The sequence below is a fragment of the Dipodomys ordii genome, unplaced genomic scaffold (genome assembly GCF_000151885.1).
Source record: "Dipodomys ordii isolate 6190 unplaced genomic scaffold, Dord_2.0 Scaffold71, whole genome shotgun sequence".
NCBI classification, from domain to species: Eukaryota; Metazoa; Chordata; class Mammalia; order Rodentia; family Heteromyidae; genus Dipodomys; species Dipodomys ordii.
Genome location: NW_012267287.1, coordinates 493851 through 509094, shown reverse-complemented (window position 1 = coordinate 509094; position 15244 = coordinate 493851). Strand labels below are relative to the sequence as shown.

The following is a 15244-nucleotide window of genomic DNA, read 5'->3' as shown; positions in this document are numbered from 1 at the left end:
GAGTGTTCGTCTTTTTGTTGTTGTCGGTCTCTTGGGGAGATTAAGCGTTGGAACTCGAACTCTCTTTTTGGTTGGAGAGAGCTGTGGCGTTTCCCTACTGCCCCGTCGCCATCTTCCCTAATCTACAGTTCACTTTCATCAATGTCCATCGAGAACTTTTAATTTTATACTTACATATTACAAATGCGTTAACACTTTATGCAGTACATTCAACGCTAGTTATATGCCATTCATCCCCAATAAGCAATTTACCCATATATGAACCTTTGAGACATCAACCCTATGTATCACTTTTATCATTTCACATGTGACACTAAAGCAAGGTAAGCAAGTAGTAGACTCAGGATTCAATCCCAGGTCATGCAGTGCCTTCTTCCTTAGCCGCATGAAACTGTCCAACAGTTACATTTTAGTATTAGAAACACATATATCTTATCTTCCACTCCCTCCATTCCTTCAGCTCTGGGCTCCAATGTCAGAGAACCCTTTCCCGAACTTCCCTGCATATTTCAAAGCCTACGTCATGTCTATGCCTGCCACCTGCCTTTCCTTACAGCACTAATACCCTGTCACAGCCTTGCCTGTTTTGCTTCTGGCTGTATGAAAGCTCCACAGGGCACGGACTTGTTAGCTGTGTTGCTTATGGCCTCAGCTCCCAGATCAGGGCTATGTGGAAGGCTTGTCAGACTGCTGGGTGATTCCTCAGTATGCATTTTGAGAAGTGAATGAGATATGTTACGTGCTCAGCAAAGTAGCTGGAGTATAAAAAATGCTAGCCATTTTTTAATTCCCATTGTACCTTCCAAGGACAAAAAGGGGAAGTTAAACCACATGATAGCTATCACACATTGGGAAGAGAAAAATCTGAGGTGCTACCAGTAATTCAAACTTCAGTAGGAGCCTCTGAATTCAGACAGTGAAATGAAGGAGTCAACATAGCCTACACGTGCCTCAGGAAGAAATTCTGTTGAGCATCTGGGGTCTGTTACAGACAGAAACATGAACAGCAGGGCCTCTGTGGGCCTGGGGGGTGGAGAAGAACAGGCCCAGGAATCATGTCTCCCAGTGCTGACCTGGCGTTTACATCTGTGTAGACACATGTAGATTTATTTCCAGGAGTCCTCATCACCCAAAGATTTAAGCAGGATATATACTGCTTCCGTTTCTCTAAATACCAAACTGAATGAAGTGGCTGATCAAGTCAATCAGTCCATGAGGACAGACCTCAAGTCTCAAGTGTCTCTCCACTTCCAATACCCCACTCTGCCAGATAAACCTGCCACAGAAGCCATTCAAATTAGCAGTATGATGCAGACAATTGATAAACTCATTTTACTTAGCTGTACTTGCTTAATATTACTCTTATAATAATGCCTTATATTTTTGAAATAGGAACATTCAAGGTTCAGCAATGGGACATAGGCAGACAGGATTTCCTTGACTCTGCTCCTGGTTTGGGGATGTTTGTAACTATTACAACTTACAACGATGAGGTAAAATATCCTTTTATGGTTGTTACTACAATTTTTCATTTGTAAGAATATGCATGTTGTGCCCCTCACATTTTAAAACTCTACAATATTTATAAATGCCAATTAAGCTGGGCACTGGTGGCTCACGCCTGTCATCCTAGCTACTCAGGAAGCTGAGCTCTGAGGACCACAGTTCAAAGCCAGCCGGGGCAGGAAAGTCTGAGACTCTTATCTCCAATAAACCACTAGAAAGCCAGAAGTGGCGCTGTAGCTCAAGCAATAGAGCTCTCATCTTGAGCTGAAGAGCTGAGGGATAGTGCCCAACCCAAGTTCAAGCCCCATGACCGACCAAAAAAAAAAGCCAATTAATTTTTACATAGTTCTGAATAAACATGTGTCACACAGACAGGGCCTATATTCCAAAAGCTAATAGACCAGATAGCTTCTTCATATAAAAAGTTTAACTGTGGGGGCTGGGAAGGTGGCTCAGTGGTAGAGCGCTTGCCTTGCATGCTTGAGGCCCTGGGTTCGATTCCTCAGTACCACATAAGCAGAAAGAGCCAGAAGTGGTGCTGTGGCTCAAGTGGTAGAGTGCTAGCCTTGAGCTGAAGAGCTGAGGGACAGTGCCCAGGCCCAGAGTACAGTCCCCATGACTGACAAAAAGGAAAAAAAAAAGGAAAGAAAGAAAAAAATTTAACAGTGGCTGGGCACTGGTGGCTCACACCTGTAACCCTAGCTACTCAGGAGGCAGAGATCTAAGGATCACAGTTCAAAGCCAGCCTGGGCAGGAAAGTCTGTGAGGCTCTTATCTCCAATAAACCACCAGAAAACCAGAAGTGCTGTGTGGCTCAAGTGGTGGAGTGCTCGCCTTGAGCTGAAGAACTGAGGGACAGCACCCAGGCACAGAGTTCAAGCCCCACAACTGACAAAAATAAACAAACAAACAAATAAATAAATAAAGTTTAACAGCAATCCAACGGTGGATCCTATACTGGTGATCCTGAGGTGTGTTGATGTTTCAGCAGGAGAGGCACATGTGCCGAAGTGCAAGGGTCAGGAAAGCCACCTCCTTCCTGTCTCCAATCCGGAGAGGCTTTCTCCAGCAGTGCAGTAAGTAGTCTCTGGGACTGTCATACAGACCAGAGACCTTCTGCTCACTGGGGAGTTTAAGAATAGCCTGGGCAACACAGCAAGATCTCCACTCTCAAAAAAATTCCCCAAAACAATGTCTTCTCTACAAGAGAGGAGGGATACATTCCCTCATTCTATAAACATTCAACAAATACATATTGTTGGCCTGATAAACGTCCAACCCCCTTCTTGCCCCATAGGCTGTATTTTTAGAAATGTTATTGCCACTGGAAGTTGTTTACCAAGAAACAGCTCTAGTTTACATTTCTTAGAATCCTAGATCCTTTACCTCCTTATTTTTGTGCCAGTCCTGGGGATTGAACTCAAGGCCTGGGTGCTGCCGGAGCTTTTTTTTTAAAAAATATAATTTTATTGTTATCATTAAGGTATTGTACAGAGGGATTACCATTTCATGTTAGGTAGTAAATACACTTCTTTCTTGGGCAATGTCACCCCTTCCTTTGCTTTCCCATTTCCCTGCCCACAAGTTACACAGTCATTTCCACTAACCCTTCCTCCCTCCCTTTCGGCGTCCCTTCTTTGCTCCCCCAAAAAGGAAAAAAAAAAAAGCAAAACGGACTCACCACCACCACCTCAGTAATGTTTCCATTTCCTGGAGTTCAATAAGTAGTAATTTAAATGTTCAGAGAAGTTACATCTTTGGATTCCTTGTCTAAGGGTTTCTTCTGTGTGCGTGCATGCGTGCGTGTGTACCCACAGTACTGTATAGGTTAAAACCTCTGTATTTTAGATCTAGCTTCCACATATGAGAAAATATGCACTACTTATCTCTGAGCCTGGCTTACCTCACTTAGTATGATTTGTTCTAGATCCATTCTTTTCCCTACAAATGACATAGTATTATTCTAATGGATGAGTAAAATTCCATTGTACATATGCACATTTTATTGTTGACACTAGGGCGTCTGGGCAGTATCTATAACTTGGCTATTGTGAATAGTGTAGCAATGAACACGGATGTATGCGCAAGTGTCTTATATCCTGACTTACAATGTTCCGGGTAGATGCCCAAGAGTGGTAAGGCTAGGTCATAGGGGAGTTCTATGTTTAGTTTTCTGAGGAACCTCCAAACGCCCTTTCAGAGTGGTCTTATTAGTTTACATTCCCACCAACACTGTATCTGTTCAAATTCTTGAGATTGGTCAATCTAGCTGGAGTCAAACAGAATCTCAAAGTTGTTTTGGTTTGCATTTCCATTATGGCCAGGGATGTTGAGCATTTCCTCAATCTGTCTGTTTGCCATTCTTTCTTTGAAGTGTCAGTCCTCCAACTTGGTCTTTCTTCCTCAGTAGTGTGCTGGGTATGGGGCAACTCTTACATCTGCATATGAACATTAGAATCAGACTATCAATTCACAAAATAATTTGCTAGGATTTTACTGCTACTGTGTTGAATCTATCGCTCAAGTTGGAAGAACTGATATTTTGACGATGTTTAGTCTTCTCATCCATCAACATAGACTCCTCTCCATTTAACTCTTGGATTTCACTCACTATAGTACCACAAAATTGTTCACATTGATCTTGCATGTTTTTCTAGATTTATAAATATTTCATTAAAAGGGTGCTAATGTAAACAGTGTTGTTTTTATATACTCTTATTGATTCACTTTCATTTATTAATCTTAAATCCTTCAGCCTTGATATAATTGCTTATTAGTTCTCAGTTGTACAATTACTTTAAATTTTATGCATAAATCATATCATCAATGAATAAAGACAGTTTTATTTCTTCTTTCCCAATCTGTCCTTCAATTACTCTTCTCATTGTATAGATGGAACTTTCAGCATAATGTAAAAACACTGGTGCCAAGAAGCGGTATCAAGCTTTCTTCTTGATCTTAGGGGAAAGGCTTTAGGTTCTTATCTTTAAGTATGTTGCTATGTTGGCTATAAGTTTTGTAGATATTATGCATTAAATCAATTAAGTTCCTGTCTATTCCTAGTTTAATGAGGGACTTTAAAATTCACAAGTAGACATTATATATATATATATTTTTTTAAAATCTGAGATGGACTCAAACTCAGTACCTGATGCTTTCACTCACTGGCTAGCACTCTGAGCTATGCTTCCAACCCCTAGACATTGCATTTATGCAAAAGCTTTTACTGTATCAGGATGATAACATGACTTTTCTTCTTTAATATATTGTTATGAACTTTATTGTACTTTTACAGTACTGGTGTTTGAACCTGGCCTCACAATTGCTAGGCTGACACTTTCACTTGAGCTATGCTCTCTCAGTCCCTCTGTTGCTTTAGTTACTCTTCAGATAGGATCTCCTGCTTTTGCTCAGGACCAAACTCGGATGGAAATCTAATCTTGCCTGTCTCATAATGCCCAGCTCTAGTTCTGAGATAAGATCTCATCAGCATTTTGCTTAGACTGGCCTCCAATTATGATACCTCTATGCCCCTCAAGTAGCTGGGATTACAAGCTTGAGTCACCACACCTAGTGTGAAGTGTTGTTTGAATGTTTTAAGCATCATTCATTACACATCATTATCTTTTTTCACTTCTTTTGAATTTGTGATGTATGTTTATAACTATTGACACATTTCTTGTAGCTCCATCTTGTTTGGTATTAATACTGGCCTCAAAAAATGAGTAAGACTGGGCACTGTAGTGCATACACACACACTCCCAGTACTCAGGTGTCTGAGCCAGGAGGGTTACTTGATCCTAGAAACTCAAAATCAGCCTGGGAAATATGAGACCCTATAATAACAAGGAATTAGGAGACATTCTTTCCACTTCTAACTTTGAGATTTACAAAATTAGTATATTCCTTCCTTAGATGTTTTGTAGAATTCAGTAGTGAAGTTGCCAACACCTGATACTCTCTGGTTTGGAATGATATTCATTCTTGATTCAATTTTAGTGTACATAGGGCTATTTGGAGTTTTAGAAGATTTTGTCTTTCAAAACATTGGTCCATTTCAACCAGGTTGTGAAATTAGTTGGCAAAGTTATCCAAGACATTTCTTTATTATCCTTTTAATGTCCCTGGGATCTACAGAGATGTCCCCACTTTCATTTCTGACATTTATATCCTCTTTGTTCTTTGGCTAGAGGTTTATTGAATTTATTGATCTTCTGAAGCAATCAGCTTTTAGTTTCACTGATTTTTCATTATTTCCCATTTTCTTATGTCTATCATTTTTTGTCTTAGAATTTTAATTTCTCTCCTACATTACCCACTTTTTCCTTAAATGCTGTCTTTTTTCCATCATAGTTTTTTTTTTTTTGTCGGTCGTGGGGCTTGAACTCTGGGCCTGGGCGCTGTCCCTCAGCTCTTCAGCTCAAGGCGAGCGCTCTACCACTTGAGCTACAGCACCACTTCCGGTTTTCTGGTGGTTTATTGGAGATAGGAGTCTCACGGTCTCTCCTGCCCGGGCTGGCTTTGAACCATGATCCTCAGATCTCAGCCTCCTGAGTAGCTAGGATTACAGGCGTGAGCCACCAGCGCCCGGCTTCCATCATAGTTTTTAACATATGTCAGTTTTAAAAAATTCCTGACCTGATGGGTACTGGTGGCACACGCTTGTAATCTTAGCTACTGAGGAGGCTGAGATCTGTGGATCGTGGTTCAAAGCCAGCCCGGGCAGGAAAGTCTAAAATTCTTAATTCCAATAAACCACTAGAAAGCCAGAAGTGGCGCTGTGGCTCAAGTGGTAGAGCTAGCCTTGAGCTGAAGAGCTGAGGGACAGAGCCCAGGCCCAAAGTTCAGGCCCCACGACTGGACCCAAAAATAAATAAATAAAATTAAAAAAAAACTCCAGACCTGATCATTTCAACATCCTTGCCATATCTGTATCTGTTTCTGACACTTGCTCTCTCTCTTCAAACCCTTTTTGTCTTTTAATGGGAACTGATTTGTTGGTTGAAATCCAGACATAATGTGCCTAATACAAGGAACTCAGTACTGTCTCACAGAGATAGTTGTTTTAAATTTATTATTAATTGAATATAACAATGGGTTTTGTTGAAATATTTTTGTACATATAAAACGTACTTTGATCATATTCTTTCTCCCCCTCAATCATTCAATCCTGTTCTCCTTCTCTTTCTGTTCCCAAATAATACTCCTCTACTTTCATGGCTCAAAAAACCTAGATTCCACATATAAAAGAAAACAAACAATATTTGTCAGAATTTATTAAGGTTAACATGATCTCCTTCAAGTGACATAAGTTTGTTCTTCTTTATGCCTGAATAAAACTCCACTGTATATATATACATTTTCATTTATCCATTTATCTTTTATGGGCACCTAGGCTGATTATATAATTGTGAACAATGCTGCAATAAATATGAGTATGCTGCTATCTCCAATGTATACTGACTTTGGTTCCTTTGAGTACATGCTCAGGACTGGCACAACTGGATGTGGTGGTAGTTTACGTCTAGATTTTTGAGGACCCTCTCTGCTGATTTCTGTACTGATTGCCTTACTTATGTCCCCGCCAACAGTGTCTGTGGTCCTCCCCTTCCAGCCTCACCAGTATTTGTTTTCTTTATAGATATTCTGAATAGGGTAAAATAGAATCTTAATGTAGTTCTGATTAAGGATTTTGAACTTTTGTGTATTTATTGGTCATTCGTACTTTTTCTGAGATACTGGCATTTGAACTTCGGGCCTTGAGCTTGCTAGGAGGCACTCTACGCTTGAACTACACTACAGCCCTTTCTGCTTTAAGCTATTTGGGGGATAGAATATTGTTTTTGCCCAGGTTAGTCCAGACCACAATCTTCCTATTTATATCTCCTGCCCAGTGGGGGTGATAGTCACGTGCCACCTTACCTAGCTATTGGCTGAGACAGGCTACCTCACTCAGTTTTTTGTCTGCACTGAGATCTCACCCAACCTCTATTCAGAGCTCAGTTTACAGGCACAAGCCCCTGTACCCAGCCCCATTTGTGCTTCTCTTGAGAACGGCCTGTTCAATTCATTTGTCCACTTAGTAGCTGGATTACTCATGTTCTCTTTCCTTCCACTTTTTTTTTTTTTGCTAATACCAGGGTTTGAACACACAGCCAGACTTATGCCTGCCTGGCTTGCTTACACAGTTGGCCTTCTACTATTTTAGCCATGCCTCCAGCCTGGCATTTTGATGGTTATTTTTGCTTGGGCTGGCTTCCAGCCTTGATCCTCCATATCTGTGCCTTCAGAGTAGCTAGAATTACAGCGGTGAACCACCAGTGCCTGGCTCAATTATTTGTTCTTTAGGTATTGATTTTTTAATTTCTTTATGTATTCTGGATATTAATCCTCTATCAGATAAATATCTGGCAAAGAGTTTCTTTTCTGTAGGCTGTCTTTTCACTCTGATAATTGCTTCTCCTGTTGTGCAGAAGCTATTAAATTTAATGCAATCCTATTTGTCAATTCTTGCTGTTATTCGTGAGCTACTTGAAGTCCTATTCAGAAAGTCATTGCCTTTGCTTATATACTGAAGCGTTTCCTCTGTTTTCCTCTAGAAGTTTCTAAGTACCAGGTCTTAAATTAAGGTCTTAATCCATCTTGAATTGATTTTTGCACAGGATGAGATAGGGATCTAGTTTCAGCCTTTCACTTGTGGTTGTCCAGTTTTCACAGCTCCATTTATTGAAAAGACTATCTTTTCTCCAACTATGTTTTTTGCACTTTTGATGAGAATCAGGTGGTATATCTGTTGTGAGTTTCTTTTTGGGTCCTCTAGTCTATTCCATTGGTCTTTTTTATCTGTTTTACACCATTATCGTTACACTAAAATTTTTGCTTGAGTATTTCTGCCCTGGTAGACTGTAATTCTTCACACCTATCTATCTGTTTAACTTGGGTGAGGCATTTGAGACTCTAACTATCTAACAGATCTAAGAATTGTTATTCAGTTTGTTCCACTTTTACTTGTTAAGATGGAATGACAACTTCTAAGCTCTATTATAAAAGAGCATGGAAATCTTTTGTATAGATGAAGGTTAGTATTTTCTTTTAATGCTGCTTCAGTTGGCTTTCCTAAAATGTAATCTCCTATTGAAAAGTACTATTATTTAAAAATACAGTATTTCTCTTAATAACATCAAAATGAAAACCCCTTAACATGTAACTATCTACTTCAGCATTTTTATAGAGTAAGTTTCTTGTATGGGGACAGTTATACACATTTTTGTAGAATTATAGTGATTTAAAAAATTTGTAGCTTATTTGGAGCAGGTCTCACTATGCAACTGAGGCTGCCTTGAACTCAAGATTCTCCTGTTTCTTTCTCCCAAGTGCCAGGGTAAGAGGTGTGTATACTAATATCCAGTATCTTTAATACATACTATACAACTGCTTTCTAAAAAAACTGATCAATTTACATTCCCACCAACAGTATTTGGAAAGTATTTATTTCTCCATACTCACCAAGAACCTTAAAATCCTTACGAATAAGACAATGTCTTTGGATTTTTGTTACTTGCAAGGCTGATTTTTTTATGTTTATTAACTATATGATTTCTGGGATTGCATATTTTTCAATAGATTAATATGAAGAGATCAAAGTTGCAGGACTGGGATTTGAACTAAGGACTTCATATGCAGACCAACCACTCACACCATATCTCTAGCCCTTTTTGCTGTAGTGATGCTTAAAAATTATTATAAAGGTGATATACAGAGGGGCTACCATGAAATGATAATGAGACACTTCTTTTTAGACAATGTCAACCCTTCCTTAGCTCTCTCTTAGGTCTAGTAATTTTTCTTTGGGGGGGGGTCTGGTCGTGGGTCCTGAACTCTGGGCCTGGGCGCTGTCCCTCAGCTTTTCAGTTCAAGGCTAGCACTCTACCACTTGAGCCACAGCACCACTTCTGGCTTTTTTTCTTTTTGCTTATGTGGTGCTGGGGAATTGAACTCAGGGCCTAATGCATACAAGGCAAGCGCTCTACCACTGAGCCACCTTCCCAGCCCCAGGTCTAGTAATTTTTAAGGTAAGGGTCTCACTTTCTGTGCAGGCTGGTTTGGACTGAAATCTTCCCACATAGCTTGGAAAATAGGTACATACCATTATGTCTACTTTTTTTTTTTTTTTGGATGAGATGGGGTTTTAAAAACTTTTTGCCTGGGCTGGCCATAATCCTGATCTTAGCCTCCCTAACCAGAATTGTAGGTAGGAGTCACTAGTGCCCACCTAGGTTTTTCCATAAGAATGGAAAGTAAAGGGCTGGGAATGTGGCTTAATGGTAGAGTGCTTGCCTAGCACGCCTGAAGCTCTGAGTTCAATTTCTCAGTAGCACATAAACAGAAAAAGCCAGAAGTGGCCCAAGTGGTAGAGTAGTAGACTTGAGCACAGAGAGGCTCAGGGACAGTGCACAGACCCTGAGTTCAAGCCCCAGGATTGGCCAAAAAAAAAATGGAAAGTAGAGAATGATAAAACTTAAACTATCAAAATTTTCAACCCTAGGTATTATTATCAAAGTTATTTGGTGCACAAGGGACATTCTATTTTACTTCACATTCACCTGGTGAACACATCATTTGCTTAGAATCTAATTCTACACAGCTTGTATCCTTTGGAGGGAGTAAGCTGGTGAGTATGTCTCCCATGCCCTTGTTGAAGAACACAGCATCACTATTCAAGCCTGACATTGGTATGCAGAACCATTACACTGAGACTGGCTAGAAACTTACTGAAGTCCTGTGCCCAAATCTCAGTGCAACAACCACAGAGGGAGCTGGAAGGTGTTCAAAGGAGCGCCACAGAGTTGATTAGAGAGTCTGAAAAAACAAGAATTGTGAGGGGAGGCTAACAGGACTGTGATTATTCAGGCTTGAAAAACAAATGAAGGCTGAAGAGTAAATTAATAATAGAATTCTAATAAAACTCTTACATACTATATGGTGTTTGGCTATTTTCTAGTATTGAGAACAGATGAAGAGAATTTGTACTTTGGAATACAATATTCGGCTATATGTAAATAAAATTTTCCTGAAGGTATTATCAGCACCAATGGCATTTACCTTAATAGTAAATTCGATATTCAGGAATGCAAAAATACACTTCCAGGTCAATGGGTTCCACTTAATGCATTATTACAAGAAAGACCAGAAAGGCTATTGAGTAGAATACAGAATAGACAGGGGAAAGCAAAAATTAAGTACTACCTCACTCACAAAAAGGAGCACTACAGAGAAAGGAAGGGGAGGAGGGAGGGAGGGAAGGGTACAAAGAGGAAGCGTGGCAAAAGATGAATTGTTTTTAAAATCTGCAGTTTCTTCTGTTTGTACAGCGTATCCACTTAGATATTCGAGTTGGAGAACATGACCTTGATGCAGCAATCGCTCAGGCAAAGGACAAAGTTAATAAAGTTACTTTCAAGCTTGAACATCTAATTGAACAAATTGAGCAAATACTCAAAGAACAAAACTATCAAAGGGTCAGTCTGCCTGCTCAACTTACTTTATCTCTTCCTGCCAAATCCCTGAACCGAGGAAAGAATGAACTGCCTGTTCCTAGTCTCTAATCTAGAACTGTGTGGATATGCAGGGAATGGGGAGAGCAATCTTTCTTCTATTTGGCCATGAGTTCCTCTAGGAAAGGGGGCTGTGGCTCATTTGCCTTTTTTTCTCCCATACTTACTTAGCAAATACACAGCAACAGAGGGTGAGAGCTTTTAGAATGATTATAATTTAAGTGTTGTCACACATATTCCATTTATTTGTAGAGATTCAAGTATGCTCATATTCTAGAACACATTTTTGTTCTTGTGGTATCAAGTGTTCTGAGTCACTGTGCTCAGCAGTTGTTAGTCAGACATGGGCTCAAATCACACACTAAGCCTCAGTTTCTTTATCTGAGAAATAAGGACAGCAGATAATTAGGTAAAGCCAGTAGGTGCTTTACACAGCCCTTTGCATGAAGTAAGGACTCAAAGATGAAAGTCCATCAGTCAGGGAACATTCATTTTGCCTGATAGACAGCAGGAAATAAAATATATAAATAGAAGTCCTTGACATTTTAAATCAAACTATAGTTTTACAAGTTGCTTTTTACTGTTTTATACTTGGTTAAACAACCGCGACTGGGTTAGATAATACTACACTTTGGTAGATACAAATTGGATAATTTTTAAATACCTTGAACATATACAGCAAATACACTAACTTTTTTAAGAAACTAAATCCATGTATTTCTCTTCTGTATAGGCTCGTGAAGAAAGTTTTCGAATGACCAGTGAAGATACAAATAATAATGTTTTATGGTGGGCTTTTACACAAATATTAATCTTTATCGCAGTTGGAATTTTTCAAATGAAACACCTTAAAAACTTCTTCATAGCTAAGAAGCTTGTTTAAAATGTTTCTGATAAAAGCAAATAATCTGCATAAATTATTCTTGTGAATGAAGTATTTTGAATTACTGTGCTTTTTTTTTTTTTCAGTTGTGGGGCTTGAACTCTGGGCTTGGGTGCTGCTGCTAAGCTTTTCAGCTCAAAGCTAGCACTCTATCACTTGAGCCACACGCCACTTCCGGCTTTTTCGGCTTATGTGGTACTGAGAAATCAAACCCAGGGCTTCATACACGCAAGGCAAGCGCTCTACCACTGAACCACCTTCCCAGAACCTTATTGTGATTTGAATAAATCAAAATACCTGCATAAATATGTATTACTTTCTATGATTTCAATAATATCAGAGGTTGAAATTCATGCTGTAGAATAACAATACTGAGAAAATGTTACACTATGTAGCTTCTGATTTTTTAAAAATAGCACATCATCTTATTTTAAATCAGCACTAATAGAAATAAAATATGAATTATATATGTAATTATTTTCAATTCAACAAATCAGTTTATAAGTACAACGCATCCTGATCATTCTCCCCTATCTTTCCCAACCCCGCCCATACCCTCAAGTTATGGGGTTGCATTTTCACTCATGTACATTGAATAATAATGACTAAACTCATCCTCCCTTTCCTCTCTCTCCACCCTCTAAAGCTCCTTCCAACAAAACGTGTCAGCTTCCTGGTATTTACTTTATTAAACTATTCATTAGTTGTTCAGAGGAGTTACGCCATTGAAATCCTCTCCTGAGTATACCATACTTGAGTCAATTTGTTAGAATACAGCTGCATATGATCCTGTATACGTTTTCATATTGTTTAGATCTAGCTTCCACTTATGAGTGAAAACAGGCCACTTATCTACATATTGTACATATGTCATTTTAAGTCTTTTTGGTCACCAGATATTTAAAAAATATACAAATGGATAAAATGGACCCTAATTACTTGTATTTAACTCAACACATAAAAAACACTATATGGTTGAGGTAAGGTGCCATGGCTTTGACCTATGACCACAGCTCCAGGAGGCAGAGATTTGAAGAGTAACAGGCCGGATGGAGCAAAAAGTTTTTGAAACCCTATGTCAATCACTATCTGGGTATAATGGTGAGAAGTATAAAGAGGAGGATAGCAGTCAAGGCCAGCCTGAACAAAAATGTAAAACCCTAGCCTGAAAATTACTAAAGCAGAAAAGGGCTGAGGTACTTGCCTAGCAAGCACTGTACAGTGTATCCACTTAGATAATCAAGTTGGAAAACATGACCTTGAAGCAGCAACTGTTCAAGCAAAGGACAAAGTAAATAAAGTTACCTTCAAACTTGAGTATCTTATTGAACAAATACTTAAATTGCGCAAATACTCAAAGAACAAAACTATCAAAAGGTCAGCCTGCTTATGAAACTTTTTTTTTGGGGGGGGGGTCTGGTCGTGGGGCCTGAACTCTGGGCCTGGGCACTGTCCCTTGGCTCTTCAGCTCAAGGCTAGCGCTCTACCACTTGAGCCACAGTGCCACTTCCAGCTTTCTTCTTTTTGCTTATGTGGTGCTGAGGAATCGAACCCAGGGCCTCAGGCATGCAAGGCAAGCACTCTACCACTGAGCCACCTTCCCAGCCCCTTAAACTTCTTTTATCTCTTCCATTTACCATCAAAAAGGCCCTGAGTACCATTAAAAAACTAACAACAACAACAACAAAAAAACCCAACTAGGTGGGAACTGGTGGCTCATACATGTAATCCTAGCTACTCAGGAGGCTGAGAAATAAGGATACCGGTTCAAAGCCAGCCAGGGAAGGAAAAGTCCATGAGACTCTTATCTCCAATTAACCACCAGAAAAATGGAAGTGGCGCTGTGGCTCAAGTGGTAGAGCGCTAGCCTTGAGCTGAAGAGCTGAGGGATAGCACCCAGGCCCCACGACTAGACCACCCCCCACCAAAAAAAAAAAAACAACCCAACTGTCAAACTGAGTATGGTGGCTTGCACCTATAATGCCAATTCTTTGGAAGTCAAAATCAACTTGGCAATATAAGGAGATATTTTTCTCAAAACCAAAAATGAAAACTAAAACACTATCTTTTGTGTGTGTGTGTGCGTGTGTGTGTGTGTGCGCGCCCTAGGGCTTGACCTCGGGGCCTGAGTTTTGCCCTTGGACTTTTCTAAAATTAACTAATAAATTACTTTATTGCTGATACATTGAACTCAAGGTCTGGCTTATTTACTCAGCTGGTGGTACACTGAGCTATGCCTCCAGCAAAGATTTTAGGTGGTTATTTTTGGAGATGGAATGAGACTGTTCTTCTTGAGCTGGCTTTGAACTATGATACTTAGGATTGAAACCTCCTGAGTAGCTATGGTGAATGGAGCTAGCTACTGATACCTGGCTAAATCCTCATTTTAAAATGCACTTGATATAGTTACTGATATATTTCATAGTAAGTCTTAAAAACCTGACTTAGCTTGAGTTTACACGCATAGCACATCACACTGGAAATCAGACACTTTTTGGTGCCAGTGCTAGGGTTTGAACTTAGGGCCTGGGTTCTGAACCTGAGTTCTCTTCAAGGCTGGTGCTCTACAACATGAGCCACAGCTCCACTTCGGGCTTTTTGGTGGTTAATTAATGATAGGAATCTTTCAGACTTTCTTGATTGGGCTGGCTCTAAGCCACAATCCTCAGGTCTCAGCCTCCTGAGTAGCTAGGATGACCAGTGTGAGCCACCGCGCATCAGACACGCGAGGGCATAACTCACAGGACTGCACAGAGCAAGAACCCCTACTACTGGAAGTCATTCTGAATTTTTAAGGGGGAGGAGGGTGGAGGGGCGGAGGAGGATTCCCTGAAAGATAATAACTTTCTTCACATAAGTAAACAGCCCCAAAACGATCTGAACTAAGTTTTCTGACACGGCCTCCACCAGTCCTCGCAGACTGTATAAAGCCACGGAGAGGATCCAACATCTTGTGGAATTCATTCACGGGTGGAAGAAGTTGGAGGAACTGAGATTCAAGACCTGCCTGGGCAAAAAGTTCCCAAGACAAGACCGCCCCCCCCAGGACAGGTGTGGTGACGCGCACCTAGTGTCCAGCCGTACAGGAAGCATAACCAGGAGACCCACCGTCCGGGCCTGCTAGACCACGAAGGTGAGGTCTTATCTGAGAAGTAGTGGGGCGGAAAGACCGGGTGTGTGGCTCCCGCAGGACGGCCTCCTAACAGGGCCGGGGTCACCCCAGAGACAAAACCCAGGCGGGCCGGCCCGCTCAGCCCTCCCCGTGCCCTGGCCCGGCCCGGCTCCATCGTCCGGCCTTCCT

At 40.5% G+C, this 15244-nt stretch overlaps 1 protein-coding gene across 1 annotated transcript in view; it reads left to right on the top strand.

Annotated features, from left to right (window-relative positions):
• The window catches only part of LOC105991311 (transmembrane emp24 domain-containing protein 11), a 39122-nt gene extending 27146 nt beyond the window's left edge, over window positions 1-11976 (top strand). Inside the window, exons 2-5 of the mRNA XM_013023919.1 lie at window positions 1393-1493; window positions 10052-10177; window positions 10878-11024; window positions 11794-11976. Coding sequence (XP_012879373.1) covers window positions 1393-1493; window positions 10052-10177; window positions 10878-11024; window positions 11794-11943 — 524 coding nt within the window. The 3' untranslated portion in view covers window positions 11944-11976. The remainder of the gene's footprint in view (window positions 1-1392; window positions 1494-10051; window positions 10178-10877; window positions 11025-11793) is intronic.
• The last annotated feature ends 3268 nt before the right edge of the window (window positions 11977-15244 follow it).